Source organism: Rhineura floridana, chromosome 11, assembly GCF_030035675.1.
Source record: "Rhineura floridana isolate rRhiFlo1 chromosome 11, rRhiFlo1.hap2, whole genome shotgun sequence".
Taxonomy (NCBI): domain Eukaryota; kingdom Metazoa; phylum Chordata; class Lepidosauria; order Squamata; family Rhineuridae; genus Rhineura; species Rhineura floridana.
The window spans coordinates 38,267,933-38,286,289 of NC_084490.1; the positions used below are offsets into that span (position 1 = coordinate 38,267,933).

Genomic DNA, 18,357 nt, shown 5'->3' on the forward strand with positions numbered 1-18,357 from the left:
TAGAGAGTATCGGAGGGCTGAATTGAGGTCCTGAGCGTGAAGCTCCCCACCGCTGCTATATCATAATTGGAGTCAAGCCTGGTCGAGAGACCAATGGGAGCCCTTTCCAACAATGCAAACCCATACGTGTCTACTCAGAGGTAGTGGAATCGGCGGGCCTTACGTCCAGTTAAGTGGGTGTAAAATTGCACCCTAAAGGAAGGTGAGATCATCATAATCACAGCAATAATAATTGAGTGAGCAGGACAACCTTTGAGCATGTAATGAACTTCCTGGCATTTTGAGAAGTTCAGAAACCAATGCATCTGTTGCTGCCACATGCTGGAGCAGGAGAACCGATGATCCTCCTGATCACATCCCTGATTTCTTTGTTTCTCAAAGTATAGATAACGGGGTTGAAGAGAGGGATGAGAAAGGCATAGAACACTGCAATGAACCTATCATAGTGGACTGACCCCATCCATGTTAAGCGCATGTACATGAAACTAATAGTTCCAAAAAAGGTAAGGACCACAATGAGGTGTGAGGCACAGGTGGAAAAAGCTTTCTGGCGTCCCTCTGAGCTCTTGATCTTGACAATGACTTTCAATATCTTTGTGTACGAGAGGAGGATAAGAAAAATGGGGGCCAGAATGACGATAGAGTGAAGGGAGAAATCGACCGCAATGTTGGTTGATATGTCTGTGCAAGCAAGACTGATCAATGGAGGGAAATCACAGAATATATGATCAATGTGACTGGACTGACAGAAGGGCAACCTTGACGTCAGGATGATCTCTGGCAATGGACATGCAAAGCCACATGCACAGCATCCCAGCACCAGCTGGAAGCAAAATTTGGTCGTCATCCTGGTTGTATAATTTAATGGGGTACAGATGGCTAAGTACCGGTCGTAAGCCATCGCCGTGAGCAAGCAAGCCTCTGAAATCCCCAGGCTATGGAAGAAATAGATTTGCAGAAGGCAGCCGTTAAAAGAGATGGACTTCTTGCTTCTCAAAAGGTCCACCAGCATCCTGGGCATGGTGACGGTGGTATAGAACACCTCCAAAACAGCCAACACAGCAATAAAAAAATACATGGGGATGTGAAGGCGAGGCGTGACACAGATGAGGGTGAAGATGATAGCATTGGCACCGAGGATGAGCAGGTAGATGACAAAGAAGATGACAAAGAGGAGCATGGCATAGTTCTCCAGGTCTAGGAATCCAACCAGATCAAGCTCAGTCACCAAGGTGTTATTGGTGGATTCCATCTGCACCCTGGATAGGCTAATCTAGAAAAAAAAAGAAAATCTATGAAGGTGAGATGCCAGCAAATGAAAGGTCATAGATTCCATGTGTCCATCAGACTTTTACAGCATTTCCTTGAAACACAAGTCACCTCCCTAATTTTTCAAGGATCATTGTTACCATGCATATAGCATATCATCGTTGGGGTAGGGTAGGTGGGTGGGTGAGTGGCAGGCCAATCTTTTAAACAATGGCTCCAGAAATTTCTTTTGCATCTGTAAAACCATGTACTTCCCTTCTCAGATAAACATGGGGTTCACAATCCATGACCTTGTAATGCTGATAGAAGTGCAAGAGGCATTTTCAGGGGGAAATCGATTATCCCACAAAAAATTCACCTTCACACTAAGGTGATCACTTACATATCCCCAAAAGGAATACAAAAGAGAACACAGATTTGCATGAAATTTCATGTGCTAACTTATATGTATAGAACGCTAATCTAGAAATAACTACTATACTTTAAATAGAATTATCATATGGCTGTGAAAGCACTAGTCGCCTACAGTGAAGTGTTTCCATTCGCCAACACATGGAGGGGGAACAGGTTGATCTGCCAATCAGTTGCAAAATCTGTTTGAAACAAACAAACAAAAAAACACGCCACACTTGAGATGAGCCCGCCAGTTTACAGTAACAACAGATAGGACTTGACTAGCGTTTTACGTCCCCATTTTCAGAAAAGAGAAGTGGAGATGCATTAGAACCGGCAGAACATTGAGTGTGCCTCAGCCCATAACCTCACCATAGTGAGACACATTGGAACCACGAAGACGTGTCCAACCCTCAAGATGAGTAAGCAGGTTGAATCCATCGGGCATCACAGCAAGTGATGGCAGTGGTGAGAAAGTCTAGAAGGCGGAGTAGTGTGAGGGGAAGGAAGAGTTTGGTCAAATGGAGAAATATTTATTTTAAACCTACTTAGACCACTTTCCCCAATGGCATGAGAAGCCAGTGAGGTGTAGTGGTTAGAGTGATGAACTACGAGTAAGTAGATCTGCATTCAAAGCCCCCTTCAGCCACAAACCTCATTAACAGCACAATTCTATATATGTCTACTCAGAAGTAAGTGCCACTGAATTCAGTGAGTGTCACATCCACAGTGTATGTTGAAAGTACCCCTTTTCCACTTCCATGGCTTCCCCCAAAGATTCCTGGAAACTGTAGCTTGCTAAGGGTGCCAGGAACTGTAGCTGTGTGATGGGTCTCCTAACCAGTTTCAGCGCCCTTAACAGACAACAGTTCTCAAGATTCTTTGGGGGAAGCCCTGGCTGCTCAAATGATATGAATGCTTTAAGTTTATGGTGTGGTAAGTATGTAGACTGCAGCCTGAATGACCTTGGCCCAGTCACTATTACTCTGCCTAACTTAAACCTACCTCACAGGGTTGTTTTGAGAATGAAAAGGAGGTGGGGTGGCAGGGGAGCCTTGCACCAGGCTCTGAGTTTCTTGGAGGAAGGGGTAGGACAGGAAATGAATGAATGGAAGAACTAAAAGAAGCTAACCTTTGTTTCAGATTACAAGATACACAAAACAACACGAGCTTCACATCCTTTGTGAAAACTAAGTAGGGGAGATGAAGAAAAAAGCACTGAGGGGGAGTTAGCAATGAGGGAGGGGGACATTTTCAAGATGAAACTGGTGTGGGTCCCCATTCTGTACCTGGAGTTCATTTCAGATTAAGGTCCCCAAATGGCAGTTTGTTTGAAAATAAAAGTGGTCAATTTAAGCACACTGTTGTAAATTTTATGAATGACATCACATGTAGTTTGGCCTAAAGACTCCACCTTCACAGGTGAGACATTCCAGAGCCTGAGTGTCCAGCCACTATACTGTGTAGATCTTAGTTCAAGCCAGCGTGGTGTAGTGGTCAGAATGCTAGACTCAATCTGAGAGACCAGTGTTCAAATCCACACTGAGCCATGAGGCTTACTGGGTGACAATGGGCCAGTCACGCTCTCTCAGCCTTACCTACCTCACAAGGTTGTTGTGAGGATAAAATGGAAGAGGGGGAGAATCATGTACTCCCACTTAAGCTCCTTGGAGGAAAGGTGGGACACAAATGTTATAATAAATATAAATAAAAAAGACTAGCATATTATTTTTATTATAGCAGCAGCTTATTTAATCAAAGAGACATTGAACATTTTGTGCCCAGTTAAGGGGGGGGGAAAGATGTTTTTACAAGATGAAATTAAATGCAAAAATATACCCTAACCTGAAAGTTACTATATACAGTATAACCCAGTCAACTGAAAGTGCTATAGACAGTCAAGTTACTTGGGAGTAAGTTCCACTGAATTCAGTGGGGCTTATTTTTAATATACACATGTATAGAAGTACTCTGTTAATTATTAGATACTAGCAATCCCGTGGATGGATGAAGACAAGTCCAGTCATATCCAAACTTTGCGGGCATTTGATCTGCATATAACCTAACCTCACATTTGCAATAATTATTATTGCACTACTAGACTCTATACTGTAGAGTATCCATTACTTTTACTGTCCGCTCATAGGTGCTGCATCCATGGGGGGGGGGAGCAGACAATCCCCCAGCCCAGTAAACCATATTACTCATCCTTTATTTTAAAATAAAAATTCCTGTGGGCATCCATGTGTCCACTTCATGCATTTTGCTACACATTTCCTTGTTTTAGTTTTAGCAAGGTGGATTAAAAAACCAAAACATCCTAACCAGTGCAAGAGTACAGACTGATACAAACTATAAAAACAAAATGTAAACCAACACAATAATGGTCAAGAAAGAAATATCAATTAACAATATACAATTAACTCCTGAGTCTTTTTTTTTAACCTAACGGATTACTCCCTTAACGAGCTTAAAAGTTTCTCTACGGAGGGAAATTGAAACGGGATGTAACCACCAACAAGAATTATTAACAGGTCAGGGATCAATAAAAAATAAAAATTGATATTTTAGATGGTTTTGAATTGTATGAATCTGGCATTTCTACATGAGTTACAAACTGGAGCCAAACTCACCAAATTAGGGATGGGGAACCAGTGTGACTATCCAGACATAGTTAGACCCAGTTCCCATCATCCCTACCCAGCATGGTCAATGGCCATGGATTATGACAGTCGTAGTTCAGAGCAACACTCCGTGCCATTCCATACTCCGTTCATTCTCCCCAATAGTTAGTCAGCATTCCATTGCCACCGAGCATCCACAATGCTCATTGGACTGCTCTGGGGGTTCTCTTTTTCTGTACTTCTGCAAATCTTGGGTTCCCCTAAGTCTGCTGATGCTTCCCTCTTGTGCATGGATGGTGCCAGTGTGGCACTCACAGCCTGGGCATTAGAACTAGAAGGAAGGACGAACAAATAATACAGTGCATTGTGGGGTTGTGTGCACTGCTGCTCCCTCACTGCTGAAGATTATGGTCACAGCCACTGAAGCAAAAGTAAGCACACAAGCATAGGGTGCCTACCCCCCCCAGGTGGCCAGTTCTCAATGATCACAACCTGAATAGACAAGAAGGTAGATAAGCACATGGTACCTGGGAATGAAACAGGTTCACCTCTCTTCTTCAAAAGGTAGCATTCGTTCTTTTAAGGGAGACAAATAAAGCTCCTTTCCAAGCTCCCCTATAGGGGCATCATTATTATTAACAATATTTATTATGTCTCAGTGGGAGTTCACCTCAGGGTTCCTCCAGACACCCTGTTTATTCAGCATTCATCCTGATTTGCTTGCACAAAGCTTATGAGATGGTTAGACTAGTCTGGTCTTTGTTGAGCATTCATTCTGATTTGTTTACTGTGGTTATATGACAATGAGCGTTCATCTTGATTTCTTGCTGGGTGTTTACATGTCTTCTCATTAATCATTTGTTCATCCCACACTTTTCAGTCCATTTCATCATCACTTACCTAGCTGCAAAAAATCTGATTTTTCTATATATAAAAAGTGGATTTGTAACTCTAGGGCAACAGAGTGCTTTAATCCACTTTAATTGTGCTTTAATACTTTCTGAAAAATAGTGACAGTCTGGACGCATCCTTAGAAAGAAAAAGAAAACCGAAACAGCCCCCCAATCCTGATGCTGCTGAGTGTGATCTGAAAAGAGTTCATCTCACATCTAAACAGGCTTATGGAGCTTCATTGAAAGGACCATGATTCCATCTTGTTTGAAAGTGACTGAATTTCCAACAGGTGGGTAGGGAGCAACTGTTAGAGTAACAAAAGCAGGATGCTGAAGTAGATCCTTCATGGCATGACTGTCCCCTCCAGGGATGACACACAATGGGGAATTGGAGATATTTTCCCCTGGATTAGTTTGTGCCAGTGGCGGAGCATGTCAGTCTGATAGAAAGGTCTGTGTCACTTAGAAAGTCTGTGAAACCTTCAGTGTGCACATATACAAATCATCTGTTTGCCTATCCAGCAGGGGCGTTGTTTGGTTCTTCTACAGGGCACAGGGTTAGGCTACCTCCTAAAAACTCCCGATTTCCATTCGTATGGAATCAACATGGCTGCAACCACTTACGTGCAACTTGCGTGTAACTTGGAGCTGAGACATGGCAAGGATATGTGCCTGGGCCATCTGCAGCACAATCACTTTTTGCCCCTTCTTCAACCCATGCAGCTTTTCCCACTCACGTCTCAAAATGAACTGAATATATTGCCAATTTAGGTATGATAGGCCATTTGGCTTTTCTCAGGAGCTGTATGGTGTCTATGCTGGCAGTCTGAATGCACAGTGCTGAATTCAAATGCCCGGTGTGGTGCACTAGCTAAAGTGCTGGGCTTGGACCAGGACAGCTTAGATTCAAATTCCTGCTTCGCCATGGGGTTCAATAGTTGAAAGTGGACCAGTCCCTTTCTTCCTGTCAAATCTACTTTACAGGGTTGTTATGAGAGTAAAACTGAATAATCTCATGTAATCTGCCCTCTGGAACACCTTGAAGGAATGCTGGAACAGAAATGTGAGAGATAAACAAAGATCTGTCATGCACACATTCTGTTTGTTCCAGAAAGAATCTGGATTGTGGAGGAAAGGGCCCAAATATAGTTACGTGAAGTGAACTTTATCCACTAGGAATGACAGTGTGACTGCACAATTAACATGGCCTTCAAGATTCACCAGTGCTATTATTTATTTATACATTTGCACCTCCTTACATTTCCTGCAAACAAGTCTATGGCTCTTCCCCACCCTCATTTTATCTTCACAACAGCCCTGTGAAGTAGGCTGAGAGACAGTGACTGGCCTAAGGTCACCCAGTGAGCTTAATGGCTGAGTGAGGATTTCAACCCAGGTCTCCCCAGGCCTACTTCAACACTCCATTGACACCAAGGGTGGGGAGACTGTGGCCCTTCAGATATTGTTGTACTGCAACTCTCACCATCTCTGTCCCGTCCAGAGCCGAAAGAATGAAGCTGGAGTGTGTGTGCAAGTAAATCTCGTTTTATTAGAGTAATGGATACATCAAAGGCATTGCGCTTCATAGGAAACCCTACGCTAACTCACTAGAGTCCCTAACTATACTCTAGACATGCTCTGCAGCGTGTGAAGGAAGTTGACTCAACGACTCCCCACTGGGAGCGGCAGGCTTATATTGGAAATGTTTTTGAACGTAATCTTTGACTCCTTCGTAATTCCTGTCTTTGCCCTGTCCGTTTCTTGCGCGACGGGAACGAGGAGACAGGGGACGCGCATCCAACAGCTCATCTGAAGACACCTGCTCCCGAGCAACGGGCTCGAGGTCAGGGGGCGGTGCCACACTGGAATCCTCCTGGGAACTGCTTGGTAAAGGAGGAGCTGGCACTGACTCTGAAGCTTCCCCCCACAAGTCCTCTGCATCAACTGGGGGCGGTGCGCTCGGCTCCTCGGAAAGGGCGTTACTCATGGGAACTGGCTGGAGAGCAGGCTGCCCCCCTCCTGCACGATCCTGCTCAGACACAACAATCCCCAACTCTGCTTCTTCTGGCTGCGGAGGTGCCTGAAACTCATGCCTCCCCCCTTCCTGTCCCTTCTGAGTTGGCTGCAGCACAACAATCTCTTACCACTGGCCATGCTGGCTGGGACCAATGGCAAATGAAGTCCAACAACACCTAGAGGGCCAGAGGGCCCCCACCCTTGGTTTATGATATTAGTTGGTGACATGAGTCCTACTTTCACCAGAGTCCGTGACTCCTTGGACCTATGGGTCCCAGATGTGCTCATACAGGTGTTTGAAGATGCATGCATGTTGTCAGCATTTTACTGCTGTGGGTGGGAGACCTTTTTCAGGCAAAGGACCACATTGGCTACTGGGCAGCCTTCCAGGGGTCATGTGTCTGTGGGGGTGAGGCCATGGAGGTGACTCTTAATTTAGTACAGTAGGCAGCAGACCAACCATATAAAAGTCACCAGTTTATATGCATATATCTCTCCATCCCGGCAAGCAGGACGCATTATTACAGTTTAGCCAAGAAAACAACAACTAGAGGAGGGTGTGACAGTAGTGGCTCAGTTGTCAGTGGTGCAGTGAATCCTGTTCAAGTTTTAGTCTGAATTTTCAAGTACCTTGGACAGCTCCTTGAAAGTTCAGACTAAAACCTGGAGTAGAGCCACCGCCCCACTGACATCAGAGCCACCAATCTCCACTGGAATGTGAGCAAGGCCAGTTGGGGTGTATGGACTAGAAAGAAAGCGTCGCCTGTGGAGGGTCACATGGGGCCAGACAGAGAGGTCAGAAGGGCTGCATTTGGTCCCCTGGTCCGGAGGTTCCCCACCCTTGTGTGGCTGTGTCCGTTGTATAAATTGTGGGGGGTTGCACTTCTGTTCTTCCAGGGCGCTTCTAGATTTTGCTATTTTGGGGTAAGATTCAATCACATACTGCAAATTCAGGTTAGACAACTGTAGTTGATTGGGAGATGTGCAACAAACATTTCCCAAAAGACTGGACTTTTTGAAAATGCCCTGAAAAGTGTGGGATAACCCTTGCTTTGATGCGACATAATCTAACCTCCCTGCAAACAAATCAGAATGAATGTTCAGTTTGTCTTGGGGGGGGGGGAGGTCAGATCTGACATTCTACTTGATAGGTTCCCAGAAAGGGGTACTAATGTTGAATTTGGTTGCCCACTGTCCAGATGATCTCACATTGAAGGAAAGACAACAAAGTGAAATATTTGTTTATGATCTTATAAGCAAATGATCAGATTTTATGGAGGCCCAGAAAACTAATCTTCTCATAGGCATAGATGTGTTGTGTATACAACATGAACTGAGAAACTAAGGCAGAAAAAGAGATACTTATTAGAACATAAGATTTGTAGACCACATCAGATGCAATCATCGGATGTACATAACTGTAGTTCTTCAAAATGTATATCCTAAATGCTGCTATGCACACCTCCATCTACGAATGATGAGAAACCTCACATGTATCCTGGTGTACACCCTGGATGGGTTTCCATGGAATGAAAGTGTCTGAAGACGTATGCTATTTCTCTAAAATATAAGGTTTATTTATTGATCTATACAGGTTAGGCATAACATGGAGATTCGCAGCAATACTGGCAAAAGATATTCTTCCCCACCAGATTTCTAGGGAACTCCCAATGCCATAACTTTGCATTGTTGCAGAGAGCATCAGACTTGCATGTCTCTTTCAGACAGGCCTCTCTTTCAGACATGATGCTGTTTTTGGGTGGGATTCAATCACATACCAGCAATTTCAGGTTACACAATTAAAGCTGATTTGCAGCTCTTGAGCAGCAAACCTATTTTACCCCAAAAACGGACATTTTACAATAAGGAAAGTGATGGGGAAATGGACTGGAAAGTGTGGGATAATGCTTGATACAACATCATCCATCCTTCTTGCTAAGAAATAAAAAATGTATGCTGAAAAAATAGCTGAACAAATCAGGATGAATGCTCAATAAATAGATTATCTGGAAATATCCTCAATTTCAAGATTGTTAGTCTATTGCACTCCTTCACACACACAGGCCTTTTGATGACATCATTTCCAACTAGAGGAGGGGGGAAAGACCTGCCCTTTTTTACAATATTTTAAGTAACTCCAGCTGTTTAGTTTCTGTGGCAACATATTGCCCTAGTTTACATTTAAAAAGGGGATAGTTAACAGACCTTTTATTATTTTTTTATTAACAGTTTTTTATTAACAGACCTGGCCAGGGCTATTTATTTAACTAAAGGAACTGATTTGACCATTTCAACATTTCCTCTTTTCTGCAGACCCCAGTCTTACCATAGGGCTGGAGGAGATGCTGGGAGTACATCCTGCTCAACCCGAATCCCATAGTGAACTCATTATCTGAGCATGGATTCTTATGTAGCTGGAATAGTACCACTCATGCACAAGTACCACTCAGCAGGCTCAAGGAAATCCCAAGGTTTGCAGAAGTAGCAACTGTTTTTAGAATGTTTTAAATTGTTTTTAGAATGCTTGTTGTCTTTAAATTGTTTTGTTGATGTGTTTGCCACCCTGAGCTCCTTTGGGAGGAAGGGCAGGATATAAATTCAATGATGATGATGATGGGAAGCCTGGGAGCAGGACATAAGCACAACACTCTCCCCATTTGTGGTTCCCAGCGATTGGTATTCAGAGGTATACTGCCTCCAACAGTGGAGGGAGAACATAGCCATCATGGCTAGTAGCCACTGATAGTCTTATCTTTCATGAATTTTTCAAATCCTCTTTTAAAGCCACTGTAGTTGGTGGTCATCATTACTTGTGGAAAATATTAGTTTTCTATTTAATTTATAATTATTATTTCTACATTTGCATTGATATGTATCAATGAGCACACGAAACTTTATGCATACCTGTGCCTTTAGGTGATGGTGGGTTTTTTTGCTGATGTGTAAATGGCCACCATAGCAGAAGTACAGCTGTGATGATGATGATGATGTACTGCCTTCAAGTCGATCCCGACTTATGGCGACCCTTTGAATAGGGTTTTCATGGTAAGCAGTATTCAGAGGGGGTTTACCATTGCCTTCCTCTGAGGCTGAGAGGCAGTGACTGACCCAAGGTCACCCAGTGAGCTTCATGGCTGTGTGGGGATTTGAACCCTGGTCTTCCAGGTCGCAGTCCAACACCTTAACCACTACACCACACTGACTCTCACAGTACAGCTGTACTCTCTTCAAATGCAAACATTCTCAGAGCCTTCCTAATGAATCTTCTTCAGCCCTGCTGTAAAATTTCTCTGTTAGGAATCCCAACTCTAAGGAAATGCTGACTACAGAAGCACCTAACAGCATGCCCCATACTTTAAAAAAATGTTATGAAGCCAATAGTCCAAATGGATCAGTACTCATGGTGCCACCAGGCCTAGAATGGCAGATCTGGAAGTTTAACCATTTTTCTTATCTCTTCCTGAATTTCTTTGTTTCTCAGGCTATAAACAATGGGGTTGAAGAGGGGAGTGAGGACAGCATAGATCACTGCTATGATCCTTTCATAATAGAATGATCTGGCACGAGTCAAGCGGACATACATGAACCCAGTGGTTCCAAAAAAGGCCAAGACTACAATGAGATGGGAGGCACAGGTGGAAAAGGCCTTCTGGCGGCCTTCTGGGCTCTGGATCTTGGCTACAACAGACAAGATCTTGATGTAAGAGAGGACTATAAGAAAGACAGGCCCAAGGATGACAAAGGAATGGACGACAAAGTCTATCATGATGACGGTGGACATGTCAGTACAGGCGAGACTAAACAATGGAGGGAAATCACAGAATATATGCTTGACACGAGTGGCCCCGCAGAACGGCAGTCTGGAAGTGAGGATGATTTCTGGCATGGGGCATGCAAAGCCACAAGCACAGCATCCCACCAGCAGCTGGGAACAATGTTTGGTTGTCATGGTGGTTCTATAGTTTAATGGCATGCAGATGGCTAAGTACCGGTCATAAGCCATCACCGTGAGCAGACAGCATTCTGTGATCCCCAGGGCGTGGAAGAAATAGACTTGCAGAAGGCAGCCAGTGAAGGAGATGCGGCTCTTTCTCTGCAGCAGATCTGCCAACATCTTGGGGATGGTGACAGTCGTGTAGCACATCTCCAGAACAGCCAACGCAGCGATGAAAAAATACATGGGGTTGTGAAAACGGGGGCTAGCCTGAATGAGGGAGAATATGATGGTGTTCCCACAGAGAATGAGAAAGTAAACCACTAACAAGATGGTAAAAAGCAATATGTAGAAATCCTGAAGGTCCAGGAACCCAACCAATTCAAAGTCAATCACCATCCCAGTTTCATTGGGGGTTTCCATCACCTCTGGTGTAATGGGCGAGAAAATAAAAAGAACATTAATAAAAGAAGACTGAAAAATGAATGCACAATTACTTATGTCCATTATTTTATTTTTATTGATAGGTAACTCAAAAGAACCTATGATATTAATTAACAGAATGCTTATTTGGGGGAGGCTGGCCACAATCAAACTGAGTTGTCAGCTTCCAGATCAAACAACACCAATAAGCTTCATTTTCATGGCATCAGCTTAGCCAGGAAGCTCAACCCAGCTTTTCATTCCAACCACAAGGTAAAAAGCAATTGCTCAAGAGGACCAGAGTTCTGTGGTTTCTTCATGTAAAGGAGTATATTATCAAATGATCCGTGTATGGTTTGAGGATGCTAGTATCTTCATGCATCTGCAGGATTTAGAATCCTCGCAGTAGGATTTAGAAGGGGGGGCTCTGATATGACTTCTGTTGGTGGACCCAGTGCAAGCCCTTCTCAATATTCAATACTAAATAATTCAGAATTGTGATAGGTCTAACTATGTGCACAGTGTTACCCATAAATGTGCGAAAGGAATTACCAATAACAGCCTGGTTTGATATTTCAATAAAAGTAGTTTTGGATAAGACCAATTTTGAGAGAAGTGGTGGGGGAGGACGTTTAACTCTTTGCCACTACCCATTTGCTTACTCAAAATCATTCCCACAACTAACTTCTCACTGTCCTTCAGATAACAGCTGTGTGTTTACTCTGCTTTTAATGCCTGGACTCAGTCTCTTCACCTCTAACCATTACCAGTTAATTGCTTTAACTGACGAATCCCAACTGCTCCTTCCCCAACGCTTCACCCCCCTTCTTCCCTTAACATTTCATCCGCCAAGCAATTTCCTCTCCCATCCGGTCCCACTTCAGGACACCATGCACTTCCATTACCCTTTGCTCTCTGGATTCAATTGTAACTAATTATAAAAGCAGGGGTCATCAATATGGTTGCCTCCAGATGTTGGCAGACTCCAGTTCCCATCATTCCTGACCATTGGCCATGTTGGCTGGGGATGAAGGGGGTTATGGTCCAGCAACATTCGGAGGGCACCATGTTGGCTATCCTTACTTATATCTAGGTTATTTGGTGTGAAATTGTATTTTGGTTGTGCCTTAGCTCTTGGGAATGTAGAGCCTCTCAAAATGCCAGTTCGAACGCCAGCCCAGACAATGATTTGGGGAAGGGCAGTAGCCCAGCGGTAGAGCAACTGCTTTGCATGCAGACGGCCCCAGGTTCAATCCTCGGCATCTCCTGGTAGATCAGGGAATGTCCTTTGCTTGAAACCCTGGAGAGCCACAGCCAGTTAATGTAGACAATACTGAGCTGAATGGACCAATGGCCTGACTCAGTATAAGGGAGCTTCCTACATTCCTAGTAGTCTACTGTTAGGAGAATGGCTGTAACTCAGTAGTAAAGCATCTGCATTGCATGCAAAAGGTCTTAAGTTCGATCCCTGGCATCTCCAGGTAGGACTAGGAAAGACTCCTGGTCTGGAAACCTTGGAAAGCTGCTGCCAGTCAGTTTGGCAATACTGAGCTAGGTGGACCACAGTCTCATTTTGGTATAAGGAGGCTTCATATGGTCCTAAGCAGAAATCACTGTGTGGCTCCTGTCTTAATCCGCCAGGCATCCTGACTCCATTAATCTCTTTCTTGTTCCCAAAGGTGGTGGTGACGCTGTGATTAGATCTCCCAGTCTACACACCTTCAGTCCAAAAAAGCAGGAGCGCAGTCATATGGAGCCCTATGTGGCTTCGTGGTGAAGAACATCAGACTAGGACCAGGAAAACCCAAGTTCAAATTCTTACTCAGGGTAGAAACATACTCACTGTTCTGCCCGTTCCAGTGTGTCTCCTCCTCTCTCTTCTGAAAATGGCGGCACACGACGCTAGTCAACCCCCCCCGCCCTTTTTTACTGCAAAACCTGGTGGGAGCAGCTTGAGTTTGTGTGTTTTTTAAAATTCAGCTTCAAAGAGATTTCGTAACTGATCAGCAGATCAACCTGTTCTCCCTCCAGGTGTGGCTAATGAAAACGCTTTGCTGTGGTGACTAGTGTGTTTACAGCCCTAGACAGGAAACACACCGAGTTCTTGCAAGGATAAAATGGATGTGAGGCAAATTATGTGATGCTGCCCTTGTTGAAAGCGCAGGGTCAAGATGTATACTAAATAAACACACATCAGTGAATGGACCAGGATTTAGAGTTCCCAAGATTTAGCTTTCATAAAAACACCCACCCACAAAAGATATGTATGCTCCATAAAAAAGAGAGACTCCATAAAAAAGAGAGATTCTGCATTTTCATCCACCTACAATCATTGTATACCTGGACAAAAAGAAGCTATTTCCTCAACATTTTCAGAAGGTATACCAATCCCCTCATCCAGAATTAGAAAATATAATTCCTTTCCAAGGCCCTGTGGACATCCTTTGTTTACTATTACTGGCTATTCAGTGCAAAATATTTCCCTGAGGAAATCAACCTACCCTACCGAGTATAAAATACAAATCTTTTAAAATCCTACTATGTCTAGGGATTTTTTGACTAGAAGAAATTGGACTTAAGATCTGAAAAGGCTTTTTTTCATGCTGCAGGAGCCTTAAGACTGCAATCCACCACACACATATCAGGGAGTAAATCCCATTGAGCTTCATGGGATTTACTTGTGAGTAAACTTGTTTAGGATTGGGGTGCAAATCTCTTGAGAACCCCGTGAAAAGGAAGGATTGCCCCCATTCCAAAAAGCCTGCTCGTTTACTAAATGTGGGAGGTTTTAAAATTGTCAGCTTGGGTATTTGTCCTGTACCTAACCTAAAGGTTTTAGGTTAAAAAAAAAAGGTAGCCAAGAGAGCAAGAAATAATCAAACCAAATTCCTCAAGAGAATAATTCAAGCTAAAGTTTCCTGCTCCACCCCTTTCCATAGATCAGCACAACTTAAGCATGGGTGATAAAAGCTAGCCTACCTCAACACACCCATTTTTGGGGGAGAAACACCCCAATTTTCAGAATTTTTTCAAGCTTTCACCTTACTAAATATCGTGGGTGGATATTCCACAACTAGGGAGCATCACCTGAATATCCATGGCAATACTTTCAAGACCCTCCAAGCTTTACTGGACTATTTAGCATCTTTCTACTCTGAGGATATCTTCCGATACTGATAATTATAAGCTCTTGTTTGGAGTCTGCAAAAAAAGGAAGATGGTCATTTCCCCTTCCTTAGAGTAACAGCCAACTACCAGACCTAAAGAGGAACTCTGATGCACAGGCAGTCCGGCAGGCTTGAAGTCACTGCCCATCAGCCAGTGGGCAGTGACTTCAGCCCTGCTTTCTGCAGGGATTGACTGAGCAACTTAATTCCCCATTGGCTATGTGGCTGATCCAGCCGTGTCTCTACCTGCTCCACTCATAGGTCACATATGACATCAGGTGTGGGGCAGGTGGACATGGTTTGGGGAAAATAGCCTCAAGGGCCGAATTGGAACCTAGGCTAAGCCAAATTTGGCCTGTGGGCCAGAGCTTCCCCACTCCAGCTATAGATAGTACTGCATATCCCAGTCTGCATCTGTGTTGGAATTGTTTTTTATGATGTTTTTAAAGCTTTTTTGAAATGTTTTTAAAGATGTTTTGAGTGATATATTTTTAAAGTCTGTTTTTATGATATTTTAGTGTTTTTGTTTGCCTCTCTGGTCTCCTATTGGGAGGAAGGGCAGGATATAAATCTAACAAAAAAAAATGTCTGCCACGCCTTGCCTTTGAAGTGGAACTCTGATACACAATTTCAAGGCTCTGTTTAACAGGCTTCCATTTGATCCCTATATTCAAAGTGTGCTTAGATGCTTCTTTGAGTGGTAGGCCCTGAAGATTTTCCCTTCTAAGGGCTTCCTTGGCTTGTCATATCTACTGAATTGTGTGCTGTGTTCTTGTACAGTAGGGCCCCGCTCACATGGCAGGTTCCGTTCCGGACCACCGCTGTAAAGCGAAATCCACCGTAAAGCGGAATGCATTGACTAACACTGTCTAAAATGGTGCCCGACGCCTGAAAAACACCGTAAAAGTGGAACAAGCACCGTAGGAGCAGGGCCTTTCTGCAATTGACAACCACTGTATCAGTGGAACACTGCAAAGCGGAGTGCCGCAAAGCAGCGCCCTACTGTATTTGTTAAGTTCTTCCATTGGGGCCACTGAGAGCAGGGCAGGGGGTACACATGTACCTGGCCCCAAGTTAGCAGGGCCCCCAGACTCTTAATACTGGTATTCAGTGCTAGTCCTACTCAGAGTAGATCCATTGAAGTTAATGGACATGACTAATTTAGGCCCATTAATTTCCATGGGTCTGCTGTGAGTAGCACTTAGCTGAATATCACCCACTGTCTGCCAATTGGACTCTTACAAAGAAAGTTATGATGTAAAATGTATCAGCAAGCCTTAACCTACTAAGTGATATTTGTGAGAGAAACCAGTCTGGCTGTTTCCGTTTTTCAGTGTTTTTAGCCAATGAGTGAAGTCAGACCTTGACAAGTGAGTTGTTTGGACACCAGGAATCCCTGGGGTCCTAAGGAGCCATGGTTTCCCCTTCCCCTGCACTTTTCTTTCGGGCTAGTGGCCTCTGTCTCCTTGTAATCTCTATTTGAGATCAGGTACTCCCTGTCCAATTTTTGCAGATGCCTACTTTGTATCATTGCTGTTGTTTTTACCACATGCAGCAGTGGAATGGTAGAGTGGAGAGAAATGTCCATTGTGTGCTTCACAATTGGAGTGTTGTTATCCAGTCTCTTGGCAAGTTTCCCCCCCCATCATTATTATTTATTATTTAAGCTATTTCTATGCTGCTTAATATATATATACATAAATCTCTAAGCAGTGTACAGAAGATAAAACAGCAAATGTTATAAAAATATACAATAAAACCACAATACAAATGCATACATAATACAGATTAACGAATAAATATTAAGACAATTGCCTTACACTTCTCCACTCAACATCTCTCAACCTCCTGGCTCTTACCCAGGACTCCACCCATCCACCCTGGCTCTCACCCAGGGTCCAACACACACAAATCGCCCCCAAAGTCTCCTAGGGAAATGTTGCAGTGTGTGTGTGGGGTGCTGCTGGTTAACTTGATTTTAGCAGCAATTTGCAGGGAGGAGGGATTAGTTGCTTTCCCACTCATGGAATGGGTTGTTGTTGCTATTAACCGCTTAAATGGTTTGTTGATATTCAAAGAACTCAAGGTGGTTTACATGGTTCTCCCCCTTTCCATTTTATCCTCACAACAACCCTGTGAGCTAAGTTAGGCTAAGAGACGGAGACTGGGCGAAGGATTCCCATAGAGCTTCCTGGCTGAGTAGGGATTTCAAATCCTTCTTGCTCAAAAATGAACAAGAAAAAAAAGCTATTATGAGGTATTAGTAAATAAACACAACAAATGAATATACTGCTTGCTTTTTAACTATTTCAACCTTTAATTTATCCAAGCATAAACATCTGAACAGAACTGCTGTAAATCTTAAAATCTGTTTTGACCCCTCCATCTGAAATACCACACTTGGTCTTGCACTGAATGTAGCACTGCTAGCCTAAATGTAAATGTACTGCCTTCAAGTCGATTCCGACTTATGGCAACCCTATGAATTGGGTTTTCACGAGGCTGAGAGGCAGTGACTGGCCCAAGGTCACCCAGTGAGCTTCATGGCTGTGTGGGGACTCAAACTCTGGTCTCCCACGTCGTAGTCCAAAACCTTAACCAAAAGCAAAAGAAAGACCTGCAGTCACATAATTCATTTACAACTCAGGGAACGTGAGTTCTTTGCATGGTTTAGGGTTGGTATTGCAGGAGAGCAGCGCTATCATGCCTTTAATAGCTGTGTGCCAGGCAGAATTGTAGTACTGAGCTGTAATTATGGGGGAATCTTCAAGTATTCATATTCTATTGGACATATTATTTGTATGAGGCCTCTGATGTATTTTGGGACGCTCCACTCCCACCTGCAAAAGAGGGTACATATTTGCATATGACATAGCATATGCAAATGTGCACCTTCTTTTACTAGTGCAGCAGAGGGGTAATCCACATATAGTATACTGGGGCCAGAAACTCCCATACTGAAACGTTATGTGGAAATATCATCATTAGCACCAGAAGTGGAATTCTGTTTCAAGCAGATAGGCCCCCTCAGATGGCAGGAGGCACCCAACACATTATGTCAAACTGTGGTTCCTGGCAGGTCATCTTTCAGCATTAGGCCAAGAGGGGTTCCAAACAAAAACAGGACATCATCATCATCATCATCATAAAATCTGAGGTGTTCTGGAGCTTGCTGTAGTCTAATTAATTATATGTTTTCTCTCTCTCATGTGACTATTATAGTGATTAACACAACAGATATGAATGTTTTATGTATAACAATAAAATTATATTAATAAATATTAGTAAATATGTAATATCTGCTTTGTTAGTCATTGTAATAAATATGAGGTTTTCTTTATTATCTGCATCCTAGGATCTAGTTGGAAATCCTGTTTGATGCTTTAAAAATTCTGTCTCTATATTTGTGTGTAATCTTTTGATTACCACAAAAATCTAAAAAATAAATTGAAAGTTAATTTTCAAAATATTTGTTTTGTTAATGTAACCGAACCTAACTGAAGAAAAGGGTTAAATCTTGAGAACATAAAGATAAGGAAAAAGTTAAATGGTGTTTTTCCCAAGTTAATAACTACCTAGGCTGCCTCCCCCCCCCTTCAAATAACTAGGAAGGGGCTAATTTTTCCTGGGGCTTTCAA

At 43.3% G+C, this 18,357-nt stretch overlaps 2 protein-coding genes across 2 annotated transcripts; both read right to left on the bottom strand.

The window, feature by feature from the left end:
* Positions 1-289: 289 nt before the first annotated feature.
* LOC133368013 (olfactory receptor 6N2-like) lies at positions 290-1,252 on the bottom strand. Its single transcript, XM_061592096.1, has one exon. The coding sequence runs from the start codon at positions 1,250-1,252 to the stop codon at positions 290-292; it is 963 nt and encodes a 320-aa protein (XP_061448080.1).
* A 9,358-nt stretch (positions 1,253-10,610) lies between these two features.
* On the bottom strand, positions 10,611-11,552 carry LOC133368014 (olfactory receptor 6N2-like). Its single transcript, XM_061592097.1, has one exon. It carries the CDS (start codon positions 11,550-11,552, stop codon positions 10,611-10,613), a length of 942 nt encoding a protein of 313 aa, XP_061448081.1.
* Positions 11,553-18,357: the final 6,805 nt, after the last annotated feature.